Source organism: Ailuropoda melanoleuca, chromosome 10, assembly GCF_002007445.2.
Source record: "Ailuropoda melanoleuca isolate Jingjing chromosome 10, ASM200744v2, whole genome shotgun sequence".
Taxonomy (NCBI): Eukaryota; Metazoa; Chordata; class Mammalia; order Carnivora; family Ursidae; genus Ailuropoda; species Ailuropoda melanoleuca.
In genome coordinates this window covers 64928041-64948692 of record NC_048227.1, presented here as the reverse complement: position 1 = coordinate 64948692, position 20652 = coordinate 64928041, and the positions used below count along the sequence as shown (strand labels likewise).

The 20652-nt window shown below is 39.8% G+C and overlaps 2 protein-coding genes across 10 annotated transcripts in view; one reads left to right on the top strand and one right to left on the bottom strand.

Moving 5' to 3' along the window:
* NT5DC1 (5'-nucleotidase domain containing 1) overlaps positions 1-20652 on the bottom strand; it is a 145171-nt gene that overhangs the window by 8096 nt on the left and 116423 nt on the right. For both annotated transcript variants that reach the window (XM_034669019.1, XM_034669020.1), the window contains exons 9-11: positions 19794-19912; positions 18206-18358; positions 8743-8911 (exon numbers count right to left, since the gene is read on the bottom strand). In XM_034669019.1, the coding sequence (XP_034524910.1) occupies positions 8743-8911; positions 18206-18358; positions 19794-19912 (441 nt within the window). The remainder of the gene's footprint in view (positions 1-8742; positions 8912-18205; positions 18359-19793; positions 19913-20652) is intronic.
* The window catches only part of TSPYL4 (TSPY like 4), a 37045-nt gene extending 16393 nt beyond the window's left edge, over positions 1-20652 (top strand). For 5 of the 8 annotated variants that reach the window (XM_034669028.1, XM_034669022.1, XM_034669027.1 and 2 more), the window contains 3 exons: positions 17827-17921; positions 18230-18360; positions 20438-20652. The gene's annotated coding sequence lies outside the window, so the exon portion shown is untranslated. Of the gene's footprint in view, positions 1-17826; positions 17922-18181; positions 18361-19603; positions 19679-20437 lie in introns of all 8 variants that reach the window. The other 3 variants (XM_034669024.1, XM_034669025.1, XM_019804719.2) reach the window with 3 other exon arrangements.

The window sequence follows — 20652 nt, the reverse complement described above, 5'->3', positions numbered from 1 at the left end:
CTCGTTATTCGTGTATAGAAATGCAACTGATTTCTGGGCATTGATTTTGTATCCTGCCACCTTACTGAATTGTTCTATAACTTCTAATAGTTTGGGAGTGGATTCCTTTGGGTTTTCCATATAGAGTATCATGTCATCTGCAAAGAGAGACAGTTTGACTTCTTCTTTGCCGATTTGGATACCTTTGATCCCTTTTTGTCTTCTGATTGCTGTTGCAAGGACTTCTAGTACTATGTTGAATAATAGTGGCGAGAGTGGGCATCCTTGTCGTGTTCCTGATCTTAAGGGAAAGGCTTCCAGCTTTTCCCCATTGAGAATAATGCTTGCAGTAGGCTTTTCATAGATGGCTTTTATGAGATTGAGAAATGTACCCTCTATTCCTACACTCTGAAGGGTTTTAATCAGGAAAGGATGCTGTATTTTGTCAAATGCTTTTTCTGCATCAATTGAGAGGATCATATGGTTCTTGAGTCTTTTCTTGTTGATATGATGTATCACATTGATTGATTTGCGAGTGTTGAACCATGCTTGCATCCCAGGTATGAATCCCACTTGGTCATGATGGATAATCCTTTTAATGTACTGTTGGATTCTATTAGCAAGGATCTTGTTGAGGATTTTGGCATCCATATTCATTAGAGAAATCGGTCTGTAATTCTCCTTTTTGAGGGGGTCTTTGCCTGGTTTGGGGATCAAGGTAATATTAGCCTCATAGAATGAGTTTGGTAGCTTTCCTTCTGTTTCTATTTTTTGAAATAGCTTTAGGAGAATAGGTATTATTTCTTCTTTGAATGTTTGGTAGAATTCCCCAGGAAAACCGTCTGGGCCTGGAGTTTTATTATTTGGAAGGTTGTTTATCACTGACTCAATTTCTTCATAGTTAATTGGCCTATTTAAGAAATCTATTTCTTCCTGTTTCAGTCTTGGTAGTTTATAGGTTTCCAGGAAGGCCTCCATCTCTTCCAGATTGTTTAGTTTTTTGGCATATAGCTGTTGATAAAAGTTTCTAATAATCCTTGCAATTTCAATGGTGCTGGTCGTGACCTCTCCCTTTTCAGTCATAATTTTAATAATCTCAGTCCTTTCTCTTTGTTTTTGGACAAGTTTTGCCAGTGGTCTATCAATTTTATGGATTCTCTCAAAGAACCAGCTTCTAGTCCTGTTGATCTGCTCTACTGTGGTTCTGGTCTCTAATTCATTGATTTCTGCTCTAATCTTGGTCAACTCCTTCCTTGTCAGTGGGTTAGGCCTGTCCCTCTGTTGCTGTTCCAGTTTCTTGAGGTGAGAATATAGAAACTGCATTTTAGATTTTTCTATTCTTTTGAGTGAGGCTTGGATGGCTATGTATTTCCCCCTTAGGACTGCCTTTGCAGTATCCCATAGGTTTTGGACCGTTGTGTATTCATTCTCGTTGGTCTCCATAAATTGTTTAATTTGTTTTTTGATTTCCTGGTTTATCGAGTCATTCTTGAGCAGGATGGTTCTTAGCCTCCAAGTGTTTGAGTTTCTTCCAGGTTTTTCCTTGTGGTTGAGTTCCAATTTCAGAGCGTTGTGGTCTGAGAATATGCAGGGGATAATTTCAATCTTTTGGTATTGGCTGAGACCTGTTTTGTGTCCCAGAGCATGATCTATTCTTGAGAATGTTCCATGGGCATTTGAATAGAATGAGTATTCTTTGGTTCTGGGGTGTAGTGTTCTATATATATCTATGAGGTCCAACTCGTCGAGTATGGCATTCAAAGCCTTTGATTCTTTGCTTAGTTTTTGCCAGGGTGTTCTGTCTATTTCTGATAGTGGGGTGTTGAGGTCCCCTACTATTACTGTGTTCTTATCTATATGTCTCTTTATTTTGGTTAAGAGTTGGCTTGTGTATCTTGCTGCTCCCCTGTTGGGGGCATATATATTAATAATTGTCATATCCACTTGTTGAATACTTCCTTTAAGAATAATATAGTGCCCTTCTGTATCTCTCTCTATGGCCTCTAGTTTAAAATCCAGTCTATCTGATATGAGAATTGCTACTCCAGCTTTCTTTTGAGGTCCATTTGCGTGGAAGATGGTACTCCATCCCCTTACTCTAAGTCTGAATGCATCTTTGGGTTCAAAATGAGTCTCTTGTAGACAGCAAATGGATGGGTCATGTCTTTTTATCCAATCTGCAACCCTGTGGCGTTTTATGGGAGAGTTTAAGCCATTTAGATTGATAGAGATTATTGACAGATATGATTTTAATGATGCCATTTCTCTTTAAAGTCTTTGTATCGGTTGTGACTTGCTGCTCTGTATCACTCTTGGGGCCTTTTTACCTTTATAGAGCCCCCCTTAATATCTCCTGTAGGGCTGGTTTCGTGGTTACGAAATTGGTTAATGATTGGCGATTTTGGAACGTCTTTATTTCTCCATCAATTCTGAATGACAGCTTTGCTGGATAAAGGATCCTTGGCTGCATGTTTTTCTCTGAAAGAGCTTTAAAAATGCCCCCCCAAGCCTTTCTCTCATTCCAGGTCTCTGTAGACAGGTCTGACGTAATCCTGATACCTTTGCCTTGGTACGTGAGAAATTTCTTTGCCCTGGCCGCTTTCAATACTGTATCCTTGGATCTAATATTTGCGAATTGCACTATGACATGCCGTGGCGTAGGTTTGTCCTGGTTGAGCTTGGATGGGGTCCTCTCTGCCTCTTGGACACGAATGCTTGTTTCCCTTGCTAGATTAGGGAAGTTTTCAGCTACAATTTGTTCAAATATCTCTTCTAGACCTCTGTTTTTCTCCACCCCTTCAGGGATGCCGATGATTCTGACATTGGATCGTTTCATAGAGTCAGTAATCTCCCGTAATCTACATTCGTGGGCGTGGATTTTTTTAAGACCAGCTTCTATTTTCGTTTTTTCTTCTACTAACCCATCCTCCAATTCGCTAACGCGTTCCTCTGCCTCGGTGACCCTGGCCGTCAGAGCCTCTAGTTTTGACTGCATTTGGCTCATAGAATTTTTAATTTCTGTCAGATTCGCTCTCATTTCTGCCCTTAGGGATTCTATATTCTCAGCAACGCTTTCTCTGATGCTTTTTTCAAGTTTACTCATCATCTTGACCATTGTTGCTCTGAATTCCATTTCTGATAATTGGGATACATCCATATGTATTAATTCTGTGGCCGAGGCCAATTCTGTGGCAGAGGCCACAGACTCATTATCTTTTCTTTGCTGGGGGGGACTTCTCCTTCTCGTCATTCTGATGAAGAGAGATTGCAGGGTTGTCCAGAGCCCAAGTGTTGACTGGGACCCAGGCCGTGCGCCCTTGTTTTATAGAGATCTTAGGGATGTGGGCTTCTTCCTTAAAGAGTTTATTTATTTATTTGAGAGAGAGAGAGACAGTCAGCAAGAAAGGGAACCCAAGCAGAGGAGTGGGAGAGGAAGAAGCAGGTTCCCGGTGGAGAAGCCCGATGAAGGACTCCTTACGGAGCGTTGTGATCACACCCTAATCCGAAGACAGGTGCTTGGTGACTGCGCCACTCAGGCGCTCCGGGTTGTGGGCTTCTTGATTTTTCAGCCTGCCTTCTGGGGGAGGGGCCTGCCTGCAGGTACTCAGAAAACCCTGTTTGGGTAGAGTCTCTGTGTCCCTTGCGAGGGGGGATGGGGATGGGCACCCTGTGAGCCGGTATTTCCGGGCTTTTGTTCTCTGGCGGCTTTCCCTGGCGGTTTGCTATGCCTCTTCTGAGAGAGCAGCAGCGGCTGAAATTCAGCCTCTGTCTCAGAACAGAGGGATCGCGGATCGTTCTCCACTGATGTTCTGGCCACTTTAACTCTGTTTCAATTGGTGCTGCTAAAAACCCTGCAGCGACCCAGGATGTGCTCCCCACAGCCTGTGTGCCAGCCCTCACTTCCAGGGCCAGTAAGTCTCTGTCCTTTGTGCTTCTAACACTGCCCGCCGCCCCCGGTTCCCGCGCGCGCTCCCGAGCTCCCGAGCTCCCTGTTTCAGTATGGTTCGCCTGTGCTCTGGAGCGCCAGTTTTCAGTCTGGTCGCGCTTGCACTCCTGAGCTCTCGGTTTCACTCTAGTTCGAGTGTGCGGTCGGGAGCTCCTGTTTTCAGTTTGGACACGGGTGTTCCCACGCTCACTGTCTCAGTCCGCTCTCTTGCGGGTGCTGGTCTGAGAGTCCAGCCCGCTCCCCAGCACAAGGGGCTATTGCTTCCCGGCGCCTGAGTGCAGAGGCTCCCTCCCCCTTCCCTTTATCTTCCTATATCTGTGCTCGGATTCACAGCTCCCCGCTTCGTACCTCAATACTCAGCACTGGAGATGTTCATTTGTAGAGATCCAGATGTATCTTCCTGCGTCTCAGGCTGATTCTGTGGGTGTTCAGAATGGTCTGGTAGATATCCAGCTCGACTCGGACCAGCTGAGAAAGGGTCGCCTACTCCTCCTCCATCTTTTCTCCTCCTTGCAGAAAGTGGTTGCCTTTCTGTTCATAGAGTTTCTGCTACTCTTTTCTTCATTCTCCAGTTGCATTCATAGGTATTCGGAATGGTTTGGTAGCTCTCTCGCTGAATTCCTGGGACCAGACGAACTTTAGGTCTCCTGCTCCTCCGCCATCTTGGAACGCCGAGCTGGAGCTCAACTCCTGTTTTAAACTGGGTTCCTTGCAGAAAGTGGTGGCTATTCTGTTCTTAGAGTTGCTGCTATTCTTTTCTTCATTCTCCAGTTGAGTTTGTAGGTGTTCAGAATGGTCTAATAGCTATCTAGCTGCATTCCTGGGACCAGACGAAATTTAAGCCTCCTGCTCCTCCACCATCTTGGACTCCTCGCCCTCTCTATTTGTCTTGTTTATTTTTCATACTCTCTTTTCTTTCCATTTTTGTTTCCTTTTAGATTTTAAAATTATTTTACATAATTAGCCCAGTATGTATCTCTTACAGGTTCTTTGGTAGTTATCCTAGAGATTACAACATGCATTTTTGATTTATCAATACCTAACATACTCTTATTCCTTACCATATAATACAAAGATGCTAGAACATTTTAACTACAGCTGTCCTACTGCCACTGGCATCATTTAAAAATTTTATTTAAATTCAATTTAATTAACATATACTCTTATTGTTTCAGAGGTAGAATTTAGTGATTCACCAGCTGTATTTCACACCCAGTGCTCATTACTTCCAGTGTGCTCCATAATGCCCATCACCCAGTTACCCCATCCCCACACCCACCTCCCCTCCAGCAACCCTCAGTTTGTTTCCTATGGTTTGCCTCCCTCTGTTTTCATCTTATTTTTCCTTTCCTTCCCTTATGTTCATCTGTTTTGTTTTCTTAAATTCCACATATGAGTGAAATCATATGGTATTTGTCTTTGACGGACTTACTTTGCTTAGCATAATACCCTCTAGTTCCATCCACGACTTTGCAAATGACAAGATGTCTTTCTTTTTAATGGCTGAGTAATGTTCCATTGTGTAGACCATCTTTATCCCTGCATCTGTTGATGGACATCTGGGCTCTTTCCATATTTTGGCTCTTGTGGACAACGCTGCTATAAACATTGGGGTGCATATGCCCATCGAATCACTATTTTTGTATCCTTTGGATAAATACCTAGGAGTGCAATTGCTGGGTCATAGGGTAGCTTTATTTTTAACTTTCTGAGCAATCTCCACACTTTTTTCCAGAGTGCTCACACCAATTTGCTTTCCCACCAACAGTGTAAGAAGGTTCCCCTTTCTCTGCATCCTCGCCAACATATATTGTTTCCTGAGCTGTTCATTTTAGCCATTCTGACCAGTATGAGTGTTATCTCATTATGGTTTTGATTTTTATTTCCCTGATGCCAAGTGATGTTGAATATTTTTTCATGTGTCGGCCATTTGCACGTCTTCTTTGTCGAAATGTCTGTTCATGTCTTCTGCCCATTTCTTGACTGGATTTTTTATTTTTTGGGTGTTGGGTTTGATACGTTCTTTATAGATTTTGGATAGTAGTCCCTTACATGATAAGAGATTTGCAAATATCTTCTTTTTTGTAGGCTGGCTGCCTTTTAGTTTTGTAGACTGTTTCTGTTGGTGTGCAAAAGCTTTCTATCTTGATGAAGGCCCAATAGTTCATTTTTGCTTTTGTTTCCCTTGCTTTGGAGACATGTCTAGCAAGAAGTTGCTGCGGCCAAGGTCAAAGAGGTTGCTGCCCGTGTTCTCCTCTAGGATTTTGATGGATTCCTGTCTCACACTTACTTTTTTCATCCATTTTGAGCTTATTTTTATGGATGGTGTAAGAAAGTAGTCCAGTTTCATTCTTCTCCATGTGGCTGTCCAATTCTCCCAACACCATTTATCGAAAAGACTGTCTTTTTTCCATTGGATATTCTTTCTTGCTCTGTCGAAGATTATTTGACTATAGAGTTGAGGGTCCATTTCTGGGTTCTCTATTTTGTTCCATCAATCTATGTGGTCTGTTTTTGTGCCAGTACCACACTGTCTTGATGATTACAGCTTTGTAATAACAGCTTATAGTCCGGAACTATAAGGCGTCCATCTTTGGTCCCCCCCCAAAAAACATTACTTTGGCTATTTGGGGTCTTTTCTGGTTCCATACAAATTTTAGGATTGTTTATTCCAGCTCTGTGAAAAATGCTGATTGTATTTTGATAGGGATTACACTAAATGTATAGATTGCTTTGAGTAGCATAGACAGTTTAATATTTTTCTTCCAATTCATGAACATGGAATGTTTTTCCATTTCTTTGTGTCTTTCTTAAGTGTTCTGTAGTTTTCAAAGTACAGATTCTTTACCTCTTTTGTTAGATTTATTTCTAGGTATCTTATGGTTTTTGGTCCAGTTGTACATGGGATCCATTCCTTGATTTCTTTCTTCTGCTTCATTGTTAGTGTATAGAAATGCAGCTGATTTTTGTGTATTGATTTTATATCCTGCGACTTTGCTGAATTTCTGTTATCAGTTCTAGCAATTTTTTGATGGGAGTCTTTCATGTTTTAAAATTTCTTTAGGGGCACCTGGGTGGATCAGTTGGTTAAGCGTCCAACTCTTGATTTTGGCTCAGGTCATGGTCCTGATCAGGGTTGTGAGATACAGTCCGCTCTTGGGCTCCATGCTGGGTGTGAAGCCTGCTTAAGATTCTCTCTTCTTCCATCCCCATCGCCCCACTCCCACACGCACTCACCCTCTCTAAAAAAATAAATAAAAATAAATTTAAAAAATTCTTTCTTTAAACATCTTAGGGCTTTTTTTTTTTATTGTTCCAACAGAAAATGTTCATTTAATTTATTCACGTATCTATCCCTTTGTTGCTATATATTCCTTCTTGCATCTTCAGTCTTCCAACAGGAATAATTCTTACTTTTGCCTGAAGAACAGTACCCTAGTATTTTCTTTAGTGTAGGTCTTCTGGAGATAAATTTCCTTTGTCTGTCTAAAAATACTTTTCTTTTATTGTTTAACATTATCCTTACTGGGTGTAGACTACCATCAAGATTGATAGTCATTGTCTTTCAGCAATTTAGATACTGTTCTACTGTATTGGCTTCTTTTGTTTTTGGGAGAAGTCAGATGTCAGTCTAACTCTTACTCCTTTGAAATCAATCTGTTTTTAATTCTCTGGCTACTTTTAATATTTCTTAATTACCTGTGGTTTTTAGCAGTTAACTTTGGATTTGTTTTTATTTATTTTGTTTCAGTTCTTTGGGCTTCTTACACCTTTAGCTTATTTCTTTTCATCATTTTTGGAAAGTTGTAGCTATTATTTTGGCTTATTCTCTCATCTCCTGGGATTTCAATTATAGAAATCTTATTCCTTCTTGGTCTATCTCCTATGTTGCTTAGTCCATCTTCTGTATCTTCCTTTTTTTCTGTATCTTGCTTTTTTTTTTTTCCTCCATGCTTCATTTTGGATATTTTCTTTCAGCTTGTCTTCCAGTGCACTGATTTATGTTTTAACTGTATCTAATCTGCTTTGTAAAATCCATTACATTTTTAATTTTGATTTTCTAATATTTCAATTTTAGAACATCCATTCTCTTTATTGTTTTTATGTCTCTACTAAATTTCTCAGTCCTTTCTTTTCTGTACTACTTGGCAAGAGTAAACTTCGTTATTTCTGTTAGTGTAGTCTCATACCGTTGTGGGCCTGGCTATTTTTCATTATGTGCTGAACCTTAGACTGATTGTTTTTAGAAATAATTTGAGTCCAAGAAGATGTTACCTTCCTCTAAAGAAAATATTCTCAATCCAGTTTTAGGGATTTAGCTGATCTAACACTAAGCTTCAGTTATCTTTACTCTAAGGTAAATTCAGGGTCTCAACACAAATTAAGAGAGTCCATCAGGTCTACCCTCCTCTGGCAGACTGTACCTTCCACTTCCTATGCCTGTAGGCTCAGGAAGCTAATGAAAGTTCCACTCTTTCTCTGGTGCCCTCTCTAGAATTAGCCAACACTAAGGGGAAAGCAGCTCCAAAAGTCAGGTTCACCTTACTTGGCTTCTTTAAGTTCCTGTCCTGGTAATTTTTCCTTTCATCGTATGACTCCAAGCAGACTTAAAAAAAAAAAAAAAAAGGCAGCTAGTTTTTGTAGTTGGCTCCAGGAGACAGGCAGGTCCTAATTACCTAGGTTGCCATAACCTAGGTATATCCCAAGAAAAACAAATGCCATGGGAAGATTTTCTTTTTTCAAAGGCAAGAATTCTAGTGCTTACAGTCATTACTGGCTAGTAACGACTAAAGTTTTATAAGTATTTTTATGCTTACCTGCTATTGCTTCAAGACTTGGAATTGCAATAGTGCTGTAAGTACTGATTCTCTTACAAGACCATGTATAAACCAATGAGTCTTCTGTATTTTCCAGTCCCGAAACTGAATCAATGAAAAAAGAGCCCCACTTTTTAGATAACGTATTTAGAGGCTTTGCTTTTGGTCCCTGAAACAAGAGAAGTGAACAATGAAAACTATGATTAATTTTAAATGTCATAAGTTTTCCCCCTATTAAGTAAATCAAAACAGAAAAACTCTAGGAATTTCAGTAGTTTACTTTTAACCAAACTGTATACTATATAAAAAGGAAAACAAAGCTTAGAAGTTCTTTCCTCCCCTGGGAGCACCTAGGTGGCTCAGTTGATTAAGCATCTGACTCTTGATTTCGGCTCAGGGTGGTGAGGTCGACCCCTGTGTCAGGCTCTGCGCTGAGCATAGAGCCTGCTTAAGATTCTCTCTCTCCTTCTCCCTCTGCCACCCACCATGCTCACTCCCTAAAAAAAGAAAAAAAAAAGTATCCTCCCCTGGTTTTGTTTGGGAACCCTTTCTCATCCTTTGGGATTTGGCCTTGATGCCATCTAGGACATTTTCCTTAACCTCCCACCCTCAGGTTAGATTAGGTCTCCATTTTCCCACCCTGAGTTTATCCCTAATATACTACTACTCATGCTGTCTTTAAATTATCATACTATTTACTTTTCACTTTTGGCAGACAATGAACTACAGAAGGTTAGGAACTTTCCTATATCTTAGTGTAACTTCAAAGGTTCACGTCTAGGTCAGAGCAGAGATACAAAAATTATAGACTAAATAAAAGATTCATTAAAAAATACTTCTCAGTGTTTTCTGGATATAGTATAAAATTAAGAACTGTAAAGCTCCCATCATATCCATATAATCTGGATTATAAAATCTGTCCTCTTTTTCGATGAAAATTTCATTTTGGAGCAGCACTGAGTCTCAAATATGCCTCCAGATTCATAATTCTTTGTGCTGGAACTCATTTTGTGAAGCAAGATGAGGATGTTTTCAGATGATGGCGTTTAGAAACCACTCAGTGAGAACCTCTCTGGATTTCACCAAAGGTATTTAAGAGCAGTATAGAATATGAGTATCTGTGATCCTGTGTATACATTTAAGGTGCATTTGAATATAATTTCTCCATGTTTAACATACAGTTTATAGGATAACTTTTCATTATTTAGTTCATTACCGTTTCCAAAATAATGAGTCTGAGAAGAGATGATTCACATCACATATACTGTGCGTAAACAGTGGTTCTGCAAACACTGAGTGGTAAAATCTAGGCTGCTTCTACCTCTATGAACATAGAAACATAGACTTATTTACCCTTTCTGGTTAAATATAATATGGATGCTGCTATGGTTTAACTGTCTGTGCCTCCCCAAAATTCGTATGTTGAAATCCTAACCCCCAAAGTGATGGTATTAGGAGGTGAGGCCTCTGGGAGATTGCTTAGGTCATGAGGGTGGAGCCCTCAGGAATGGATTAGTGTTCTTATAAAAAAGCTAGCTTCCCTCTTCTGGTATGTGAGGGTACAGTGAGAAGATGAAGGTCTATGAGGAACTGGATCTTCACCACATGCCGAATTAGCTGGCACCATCACCCTGGGCTTACCAGCCTCCAGAACTGTAAGAAATGAATGTTTGTTGTTTATAAGATAGCTAGTCTATGGCATTTTGTTATAGCAGCTCAAAAGGACTAAGACAGATACCAATCTCTGTTCACTCTGATATTGGAGCTTTTAATGACTCTTTTTCTCAAATATTTTAATATATATATCACTAATCAAAAGAATCATGCCATTTCTTCAACACATCAACAAGGAGTACTCCTTTTTTTGTTAGGGCTTTATATCTTGTAGGTATCATCTTTTAATGGTAAGAAACCAAGTTTCTTTCCTCACTTCTCCTTCCTCTCTCTGGTGTCTTAGACATTTATCTGTGTCTCAGTTTTCCTCACTAGACCCATCCTATCTTTCAAGCGGTTTGATCTCATCCTCCAAATATTTCAAGGAAAATAAGATATAACATTAAATCGATCATATCTTTCTTCTCACAAAGCCAGCTCTTTTCTTGACTTCTGTATTTATATGGATAAAATCCATTATTTCCAGTTGCCTATATTTGAAAACTAGCTGTTTCCAGGTCCAACCCTGTCCACCAGCAACAGGCTTATCACCTGCTCACATACTCCTTCCATTTCTTTCTCACTACTATCCATTTGTTCATGTTTGTATTATCTCTGGTATGGATGCTGAAACAGCTTCCTACAGTATCCCTTCCCACCACTCAGGTCTGCCCTTACATAGCTACATTCAACCCTGTTAATTCCCACCTTCAAAACTTCCTTTGGCTGACAAACCTATACATTTGCTATTTTATGGTCAGGACTGTGCACTGTAGCCTGTACATTATAATCTCCATACATTCACTCATATTATTTCCTGAACCAAGAATATGTTGCTGTTTCCATCAGTTGAAAATGTACTGGTGCTTTAATGTTTACCTCAAATTCTACATTTTTTATTTTACTTTATTTATTTATAAAAAAGATTTTATTTATTTGACAGAGAGAGATAGCCAGTGAGAGAGGGAACACAAGCAGGGGGAGTGGGAGAGGAAGAAGCAGGCTCCTAGCGGAGGAGCCCGATGTGGGACTCGATCTCAGAACGCCGGGATCACGCCCTGAGCCGAAGGCAGATGCTTAATGACTGCGCCACCCCGGCGCCCCATTATGAAGTATTCTGTAATCCTCCTCAATGCAGTATGCATCCTGCCTTGTCTGAAATTCTTTTATAACTTGTACTCTCTCCAGGATGTTATGTTTTATTTACATACTCAAGATCCCCTTCTCCTTTATCCTTGGACTGTAATGCATTCTGTAGGAAGGAACTGTGCGTGCAAGGACACCTGGGTGGCTCAGTCGGTTGTCTGCCTGCCTTTGGCTCAGGTCATGATCCCAGGGTTCTGGGACTGAGTCCTGCATCAGGTTCCCTGCTCTCCTTCTACCTGCTGCTCCCCTGTTTGTGCTTTCTCTCTCTCTGTGTCAAATAAATAAATAAAATCTTAAAAACAAAATAAAAACTACCCCAAACACAGCAATCTAGAAGGGTAAATTTTTTCCCTCACTGTTAACTCCCTAATTTGCTATTATTATTTTGTCTAATGGGTAGTTAAAAAACAACTTGGTCTAATTTTCTTATTTGGTATTTATTTTTTTTGGAAGAATTTTTTTGAAGGGAATGAGGATATAGTTATTTTTATTGCTTTTAATGTATCTGGAACATAAAGCCAACAAACTGATAGAAAGTTTCAAATTACTGGTTCTTTAAAAAATGTGCTTTCTTTTTTAGTTACCCACTGGAAGTACTGAGATAAGTATGTCTAGTAGGTCTAACCACAGTCCCTGCCACAGATATACTCTTCATTCTGGGAATTCCTTTTAAAGGGTAGTGGTTATGGTCCAGGCATAATTTTATTTATTTAAGGAATCTCTACACCAATATGGGGCTCAAACTTGCCACCTCAAGACCAAGAGTCCCATGCTCTTCTGAATAAGCCAGCCAGGTGCCCCGCAGGCATAATTCTTAATAAAAGTATTTGTTTCTGACTGAAATGCCAAATAACTGTTTACTAAAATAAAGATTAAAATTTATTTTCATTATAGTACAGAGTTGTCTAATGGAGTGAAGCTTTAGTGAACAATATTCGTCCCAGTTTATGTTTTTCTTTTTTTTTTCTTTTAAAGATTTTATTTATTTATTCGACAGAGATAGAGACAGCCAGCAAGAGAGGGAACAGAAGCAGGGGGATGGGAGAGGAAGAAGCAGGCTCATAGCGGAGGAGCCTGACGTGGGGCTCGATCCCATAACGCCGGGATCACGCCCTGAGCCGAAGGCAGACGCTTAACGCTTAACCACTGTGCCACCCCGGTGCCCCCCAGTTTATGTTTTTCTAATCTAACTCATAGAAATGTATCTCAGACTGTTTTATTAGTAAATCAATTTAAAAGTCCAGACTCATTATCAATCTGATTGCTTGTAGGTGGTATCAATATCACCATTGTTTTAATTTGTGCTTCATGGATTACTAGTGAGAACAGATATCTCCCCCGATGTAAGCTTTCCCCGTCAGTCAACTGCTGGATACCTTTTATCCAATTTCCTACTTGAATAGATCTAAATTCACTGTTGGTTTTCATTAGGTTCAACCATATGAAAGTGCTGATGTTCAGCTATTTTAGACATACAAAAAAGGGCAATTTCATAATGTTCCATCTAAATGGATGTTGTAAGACCCTTTCCCTGTCTTCTACCCACTGGTTAATAGTATTCCAGGTATCTTGAACAAAAATATTTAATACTGATACAAAGTCATCATTTTTTCTACTTATTGTTGCCCACTTGGATTCTAACTTGAGAAAGAACCACTCTAAGACCACAAAAACATTTTCATAATTTTCTTCAATTAATTTTATAGGTATATTTCTTATTTTCAGGTCTATAATCTATTTAGAATTTATAAAAGGGGAAAAAGGGACTCATTTTTCTCCATATACTGGGACTACTTACTACTTACTGAACTATCTTTTCCTGCTTATTGATAATCCTCTATCGTGCATCACATTTACGCAGTACCTTGGAATGTGTCCGGGTTCTTTTTCCTCTGTTCACTGACCTTTTTATATATTTTATTAGTAGTACTATATTAAAAAATTACTGTAGCTTCCTAACATGGTTAGTATCGAACAGGGAGAGATTCCTCCCCTTTATTATCCTTTTTTACAAAATTATCTTAGCTTTTGTGGGCCTTCAGTTTTCTGCCTAAATGCAGGATCAGTTTGTGAAGGTCCAACCAAAATCCTCCTGGGATTTTGTATAACATTATGTTGACTTTATAAATAAATCTGAGTCAAATAGGTATCAGTATAATCTTAAAATATGGTATATATCTCTCCATTTTTTCATTTGTATTTAGAAACTTTTTTTTAATTGAGATATAACTGACATATTAGTTTTAGGTACAGAACATAGTAATTTTACATTTCTGTATACTACAAAATGATTATAAGTCTCGTTAACATCTGCCATCATGCAAAAAATTAGTTTTTCTCATGATCAGAACTTTAAAAATCTACTCTCCTAGCAACTTTCTTTTTTTTTTTTTTTTAAAGATTTTATTTATTTATTTGACAGAGATAGACACAGCCAGCGAGAGAGGGAACACAAGCAGGGGGAGTGGGAGAGGAAGAAGCAGGCTCACAGCAGAAGAGCCTGACGTGGGGCTCGATCCCATAACGCCGGGATCACGCCCTGAGCCGAAGGCAGACGCTTAACCGCTGTGCCACCCAGGCGCCCCCTAGCAACTTTCAAATACAAAATATAGTATTATTAACTAGAGTTACCATGCTGTACATCAAGTCCCCAAGACTTATTTTATACCTGGAGATTTGTACTTTTGATTCCTTTCACCCATTCAGAAACCCTAATAGAGACTTAAAAAATTTCTCTATCAAGGTCTTATGAGATGTATTCCTAGACAATAATATTTTCTTTGCTTTTGTAAATGATTTATTTCTTGTTACATTTTGTAAGGGCTTACTGGTGGTACAGAGAAAAGCTATTGATTCTTTTTTTTAAGAGAGAGAGAGAGAATGCAAGCGGGGAGGGGCAGAGGGAGAGGGAGAGAGAGAAATTAAGCAGCTCCACACCCAATGCAGGGCCTGATGCTGGGCTTGATCTTACGACCTTGAGATCATGACCTGAGCCAAAATCAAGAGTCCGACGCTTAACTGACTGAGCCACCCAGGTGCCCCAAGCTACTGATTTCTGAATGCTGATTTGGATCCAGCATTTTCACAACTCTCTTCTTAGTTATAACAGTTTGTTGATTCCCTAAGGTGGTCTATGCTAATGACCATACAACTCTAATATAATCACAATTTGGTGTCTTCTAATCCTAATTTTGTATTTTTTTCTTGGGGTGTTGGCCACCTCTCTCCTGCACAATATAATTAATAACAGATATCCTTTATCTAGCTCAGAACCTTGAAGAGCATGTGTCTCCATTAGGTATGGCTTTTTCCCCATTAAATTTTTCCATTACAGATTATATTCTCACTGAGTTTTGTTGGATAGCTTTTCTCTAGTAAAAGGCTGGCCCCCTGTTTGCTGAGAATTTTCATCATTAAAATGAATTATTTTGGCACCCAAATTTCATAATATGTCATTCTATAAAGCTGAAGAATACATTTTTATTTGTTTTGAGTTAAAACGAAGAAACAGATGAGAACAGCAATGAAGAAAGCTAAAGAGGAGAGATCCTTTTAGAGGCTAATCTTATGAAATTTAAGACTGTCCAAGTAATTACAAGATTAATGAAGTGACTTTTGATTTATTGCACAACATAGAGATAAATGAAAACAAATTATTCTTCCTTAGTCTCCTTAACTAGGTTTAATCATTAAAATGGGCCATTTTTGCTTATCTGTCATGCTCCAATATAGTGGAGTGGATAATCAAACAGATGCAGTAAGCTTTTAGAAAAAATTTCTTATATAAGCCTTTAAAGTGCCATTTGAGATGTTCTCTGTCATTATCTTGAACTTCCTGTCACAAATGAAGGGAAGTAAAAGTGATCTTCACATTCCAGATGGTTTTATGGAGGGTGAAATTACTCTAAATATCTGAGAAATTGAATTCAAGCCTAAGTGAAACAAAATGCTAATCTCTACAGAATGTAGTAAATGTTTTTGTTCAGTGAGTGGATCTATCCTGAAATGATCTGATTTGTTTTTAAATTACACTGTTAAAATTTCACTTATGCTGCATAAAGTTAACTAGAAATAAGGAATTAAATCCCTTTGCATTCAGGTTTTGTACTCACTAAAACACTGCATGTGATATATATTCTGTGTATGCCATTTGGTTAGAAAAATGAAACTACATTTTTCTTTCTTTCTTTTTTTTTATTTAAATTTCTTTATTTGACAGAGATAGAGACAGCCAGCGAGAGAGGGAACACAAGCAGGGGGAGTGGGAAAGGAAGAAGCAGGCTCATAGCAGAGGAGCCTGATGTGGGGCTCGATCCCATAACGCCAGGATCACGCCCTGAGCCAAAGGCAGACGCTCAACCGTTGTGCCACCCAGGCACCCCGAAACTACATTTTTCTTAATAATCACAAAATCAACAGAAGAACCCTCACACGATGCTTTCTGTTTAGCTCCCTTTATGGAGTGTTTCCCTCCTCCTGTAGCAACTGAGGATGTCTGTATTCTTGTTTCCTCCATGGGGAAGCAGGAAAGAATCTGGATTCTCATGACATGCTGTACTTAACACCAGGCTTTGATGTGCTGGTGGAAAAAGGGTTCTGTGTATAGGAATAGAGGTGAATATGAAAGCCGTCTGGCTTTTAGAAGTTGGGGTCCTAGGTTTATGTTAAGAGATAATTAAAAAAAAAAACAGCCCACCCAATTGTTTTTAAATTTTAAATCTGCTTTTAAATATAAGGAGAAAGATGTATGACAGAGGATTCTCTTTAAGGTAGAGAAAACTAAGTTGTCCTGAAATATTTGCTGAGGATAAGCCCATCAATACAAATACTGCCTCAAAACAAACTACAGAAACATGGCGGCATTCGGTCTGACCAGGATAACTCTGGAGTCAAGTAGTACGAGAACACTTTGCTTTCTCAACATAATGCTTTGGGCCATAGCTAGGAATCCTGCAGCAAAACACCTGCCTCAGACCCCAGCAGAACAGGGGGACCCATCTTCCACAACTCTACTTTTCCTGGACTCTCAACAGTATGAGATGGAAGGAGAGTTCAGGGGTAAAACTGGAACCTTCTGAGGGTTTTATTCTAACCTTGTCACTCGGCCAAACCCTCCTATTCCTTGCTTCCTTGTCCATGTTCAGTGGAGCAGGGTGGGTTGGGGAGGCAGAGTTTGATAGGAAAGAACATTATTTCGATTTTGTCTTAGGAAATAAAACTTTCAAGCTGTTGACTCATCATTTCCTGTCCAAAAGCCAATTATGAACTCTGTTCATGTGTTTATAACAATTTAACAAGAGAAAGGGATCGTAGGAAAAGGATAGGGCTACTGTTTATTGTAAATGTTGGAGGAAACTTTCCCACGGATTCTTCATTTTCTTAATACAGTACCTGTATTCTCAAATCATACTGAAGAAACCAAATCTCCTAATTTCTCTTTAGTGAAAACCTTCTCCAAAGTCACTCAGGATAGAAGGCCTACCTCCTGTAAGACTGCTTTAAAGCTCTTCTTAACTCAGTCCAAAGAACTTCCAATGTCATGTTCAAGGCTAAATGCTACTCAATGGAAACCTCATAAAAACCTGAACCCTTTATTCTAACACTTTGTTGGGTCTACTTATAGTTATTATTTTTTAAGTAAATAGACTTTAGGTTTACAGATAAATAGAGCAGATAGTACAGAAAGTTCGCATACATCTGTCCCCGCCCCCGCCTCCCCTTCCCCCGACTGTCTCTCCTAGTAATAACATTTTGTATTAATTGATGTGGTACATTATTAATGAAAGTTTGAAGTTTAAATTAGGATTAACACTTTATGTTGTATAGTTCTATGGGTTCTCACAAATGCACAATACCATGTTTCCACCATTACAGTATCACACAGAAGAGTTTTACGACCATAAAAATCCCTTGCGCCCCATTTATTCACCTCCCTTCCTCCTGAACCCCTGGCACCACTGGTCTTTTTACTTTCTGTAGTTTTGCCTTTTCTAGAATGTCATATAGCTGGAATCATATAATTTATAGCCTCTTTAAATTGGCTTCTTTCACTTCGTAGTAAGACCTTTAGGTTCCTCCATGTCTCTGTGTGGTTTAATAGCTCATTTCTTTTTATTATTTTTTGTTTCTTGACTTGAGTTTTTCCTTTATAGTTGTTCCACTGGAATGAATTTAGAAATGCATTTCTGCTTCTTTTTGCTTTTATATCCTTTTCTCCCTTTTCAGATTTATGACATATTTTACTTTTCTTTACCTCAAGTCTTCAACTAAGTTTTATTCTTGCAGCTCAGGAGCAAGTCTAAAGGAGCTACCAATTTATTAACCTACACGCATGAAGAAAGAGTAGAAGCACTTTCATGGCCAAGCAAAAGAAACATAAGGTATGGCTATAGTGAGTCAGGATCTGGTTGCCTCAGCATTAGCCAAAAAACACCCATGGTGTCGTAGCACTGGATGAAAGCAAGAGGGCTGGGAAGACAGATGGTCAGTGTCATCTTGGCATTATTTAAAAATTATCAACAAGATTAACAACAGAGCTGAGATGGCAAGAAGATCACCATAAGTGCCAACAGATGTCATTACTCTTGGCACAAACAAGCACTTTTTAAGATATGTCAAACATAAAGGTTTTTCTTTCCAGGAAAGAGCTGAAGGAAACCCTTACCTCATATTTTCCTTTTTTCTCAAGAGGCTCTGATTCTTCAGGCTTCCCGTCTCTGTCCCCTCTGAGCTCTTCCAGGATGAGGACTGTCTCCCAATTACTATAATGACGGGCTGGGAAAATGTCTGAATGCATGCTGTCACCAAAGTAAACAACCTGTAAGTCACAGCAAATTCTGTTTGAGGCATGAGAACTGTGTGAAATAAAGGGGTGTTCATTCGCTGAAGCAGAAAAAAATTCCTCAACACCTATCAGAGTAGGACAAAAGTTACGTAAACATCTTAAACTTCCTTGAATAGCATCACAGGTGACTGTCAACTTGCCCCCTTTGGTTTTTGGGGCACCAGATTTGTTGTAAGAAGCGACACAATGCATTTGCAGGAGAAGAAAGGCAGAGGCTAACTGATTTTATTGAGTTTTCTGAAGAAGTCAGAGTCTATATGTTTACAGTTAAGCCTGCCCTTAGAATTGAGTAACTGGTGGAGAATTAGAGAGATGACTTTCACAATGGGTTAGATTTCGCAGGAGTACACATCACAACCGCTTTTCCGAGAGTTTCTGGGACCTACCCAGACTGGCTGAAATAGAATCTCTGACGGAATTGGGCAAGTAGACTCCGGGAGGCTCCCCAGGTATTCTGAGGCAAAGCCCCATAGACCTAATCCATACCCCTCAATTTACATTTATGTGAGGAAACGATGTTAAGGGAGTATGAACTAGAACCTCCAAGTCAGAATGCTCTATTAAACCCCTCAAGAGTTCCCAGGGGGCTGTGGCAATGTGGGAGCCAACGAGCAGGTGTCAGTTACCCACTGATCTCTCTGCTAAACATTTTTTAGAAGAAAGTGTCCTGCTGTAAAAAATGCAGCAATGCCCAACATCAACAATGTGGCCGGGATATCAAAAGCGAGTATGTCTTTAGGCTAGTCTGTGGTGTACTTTCAGTAAAAGTTTTTTTTTTTTTTTTTAAAGATTTTATTTATTTATTTGAACAGAGACAGCCAGCGAGAGAGGGAACACAAGCAGGGGGAGTGGGAGAGGAAGAAGCAGGCTCCCATAGGCGCTGGGAGCCCCATGCAGGGCTCGACCTGGGATCACGCCCTGAGCTGAAGGCAGACGCTTAACGACTGCGCTACCCAGGCACCCCTAAAGTTTGTTTTACATATAAAATTTGTTNCGCTGGGAGCCCCATGCAGGGCTCGCCCTGGGATCACGCCCTAAGCTGAAGGCAGACGCTTAACGACTGCGCTACCCAGGCACCCCTAAAGTTTGTTTTACATATAAAATTTGTTTGATGAACTGTTATCAGGATATTATTCCTCAGGTACCCCACACACTAATCTAGTGTATCCCCTAGAACTGTGGCTGCCTGCTTGGAATCTTTGCTCTTCCCTGTTACAGATAAAGATCCAGTCTCGATCACAGAGAAAAGGCTTATTTAAGCAGAAGAGGTAAAAGACTGGCAGATAGGCAGAGGTAGGTGATTTCCCCATAGAGAACTAAGCTGAATGCATTTAGAATTATGGCTTTAATTTGTAACGGCTCATGTCTGCAAGTGGGCATCAAGAACCCCACCTCAATCAGAAAATACCTTGGGTTCATTCCTGCCAGTCATCTTCTTCAGAAGTTCATAAAGGTGGACAGCGTTCCCTTGAGAGTACCAGCCAGGCTTATCGAGAGATGGCAGTGCCTCCTGCTCCTCGTCCTTTTCTGAAAACAGAGCTGGACAGTCATATACTGTGTAACCAAGGGACAGCACCCACTGGGCAGACCACACCAGGCACGGCTGCACGACATGTACAAGAAGGAGCCATGTGGGGACAGGAGCTCGCCTTCAGTGAGCACCTATGTTATCCCAAGTCCTGCATGGAGATCTCAATCTATAGATCTATCATTTTTCATATATACAGGATTTTTCAAACGATTTTTTTAGAGCAGTTTTAGGCTCACAGCAAAACTGAGAGGTACAGAGATTTCCACTGCACCCCCTCCCTGGCTCTGCATGTGCTAACCCCCCCTACTACTGGTGACAGTGATGTGTCAATGTAGGTTCGTCAACTGAAACAAATGTTCTACTCTGTGGGGAGGATGCTGATAATGGGGGAGGTATATATTAGTTCATCCTCACAACAATTTCCTTAATTGAGGAAAAGAAGGCTCAGGGAAGTTATTTTGCCCAAGATCTCAAAGCTGGTAAGTGATTTATTATTAACCAAACTCTGTAATTTACATTAGGACTTCAAAATGGGGCCAGAAGACAAGCGGCTAAGACAGACCCATAAACCATCTCTAAATCTGGATTCCTTGACCTGGATATGGCTCGTGGATACAACTATAAACAAGATACAACTACAGGAAAAGAGAAATTTTTATCTGGCATCCTCGACAATGCCCAAATGCAGTGCTGTTTACTCTCCTCCATTATAATTAAGACTAGTTCTGTAATGGAT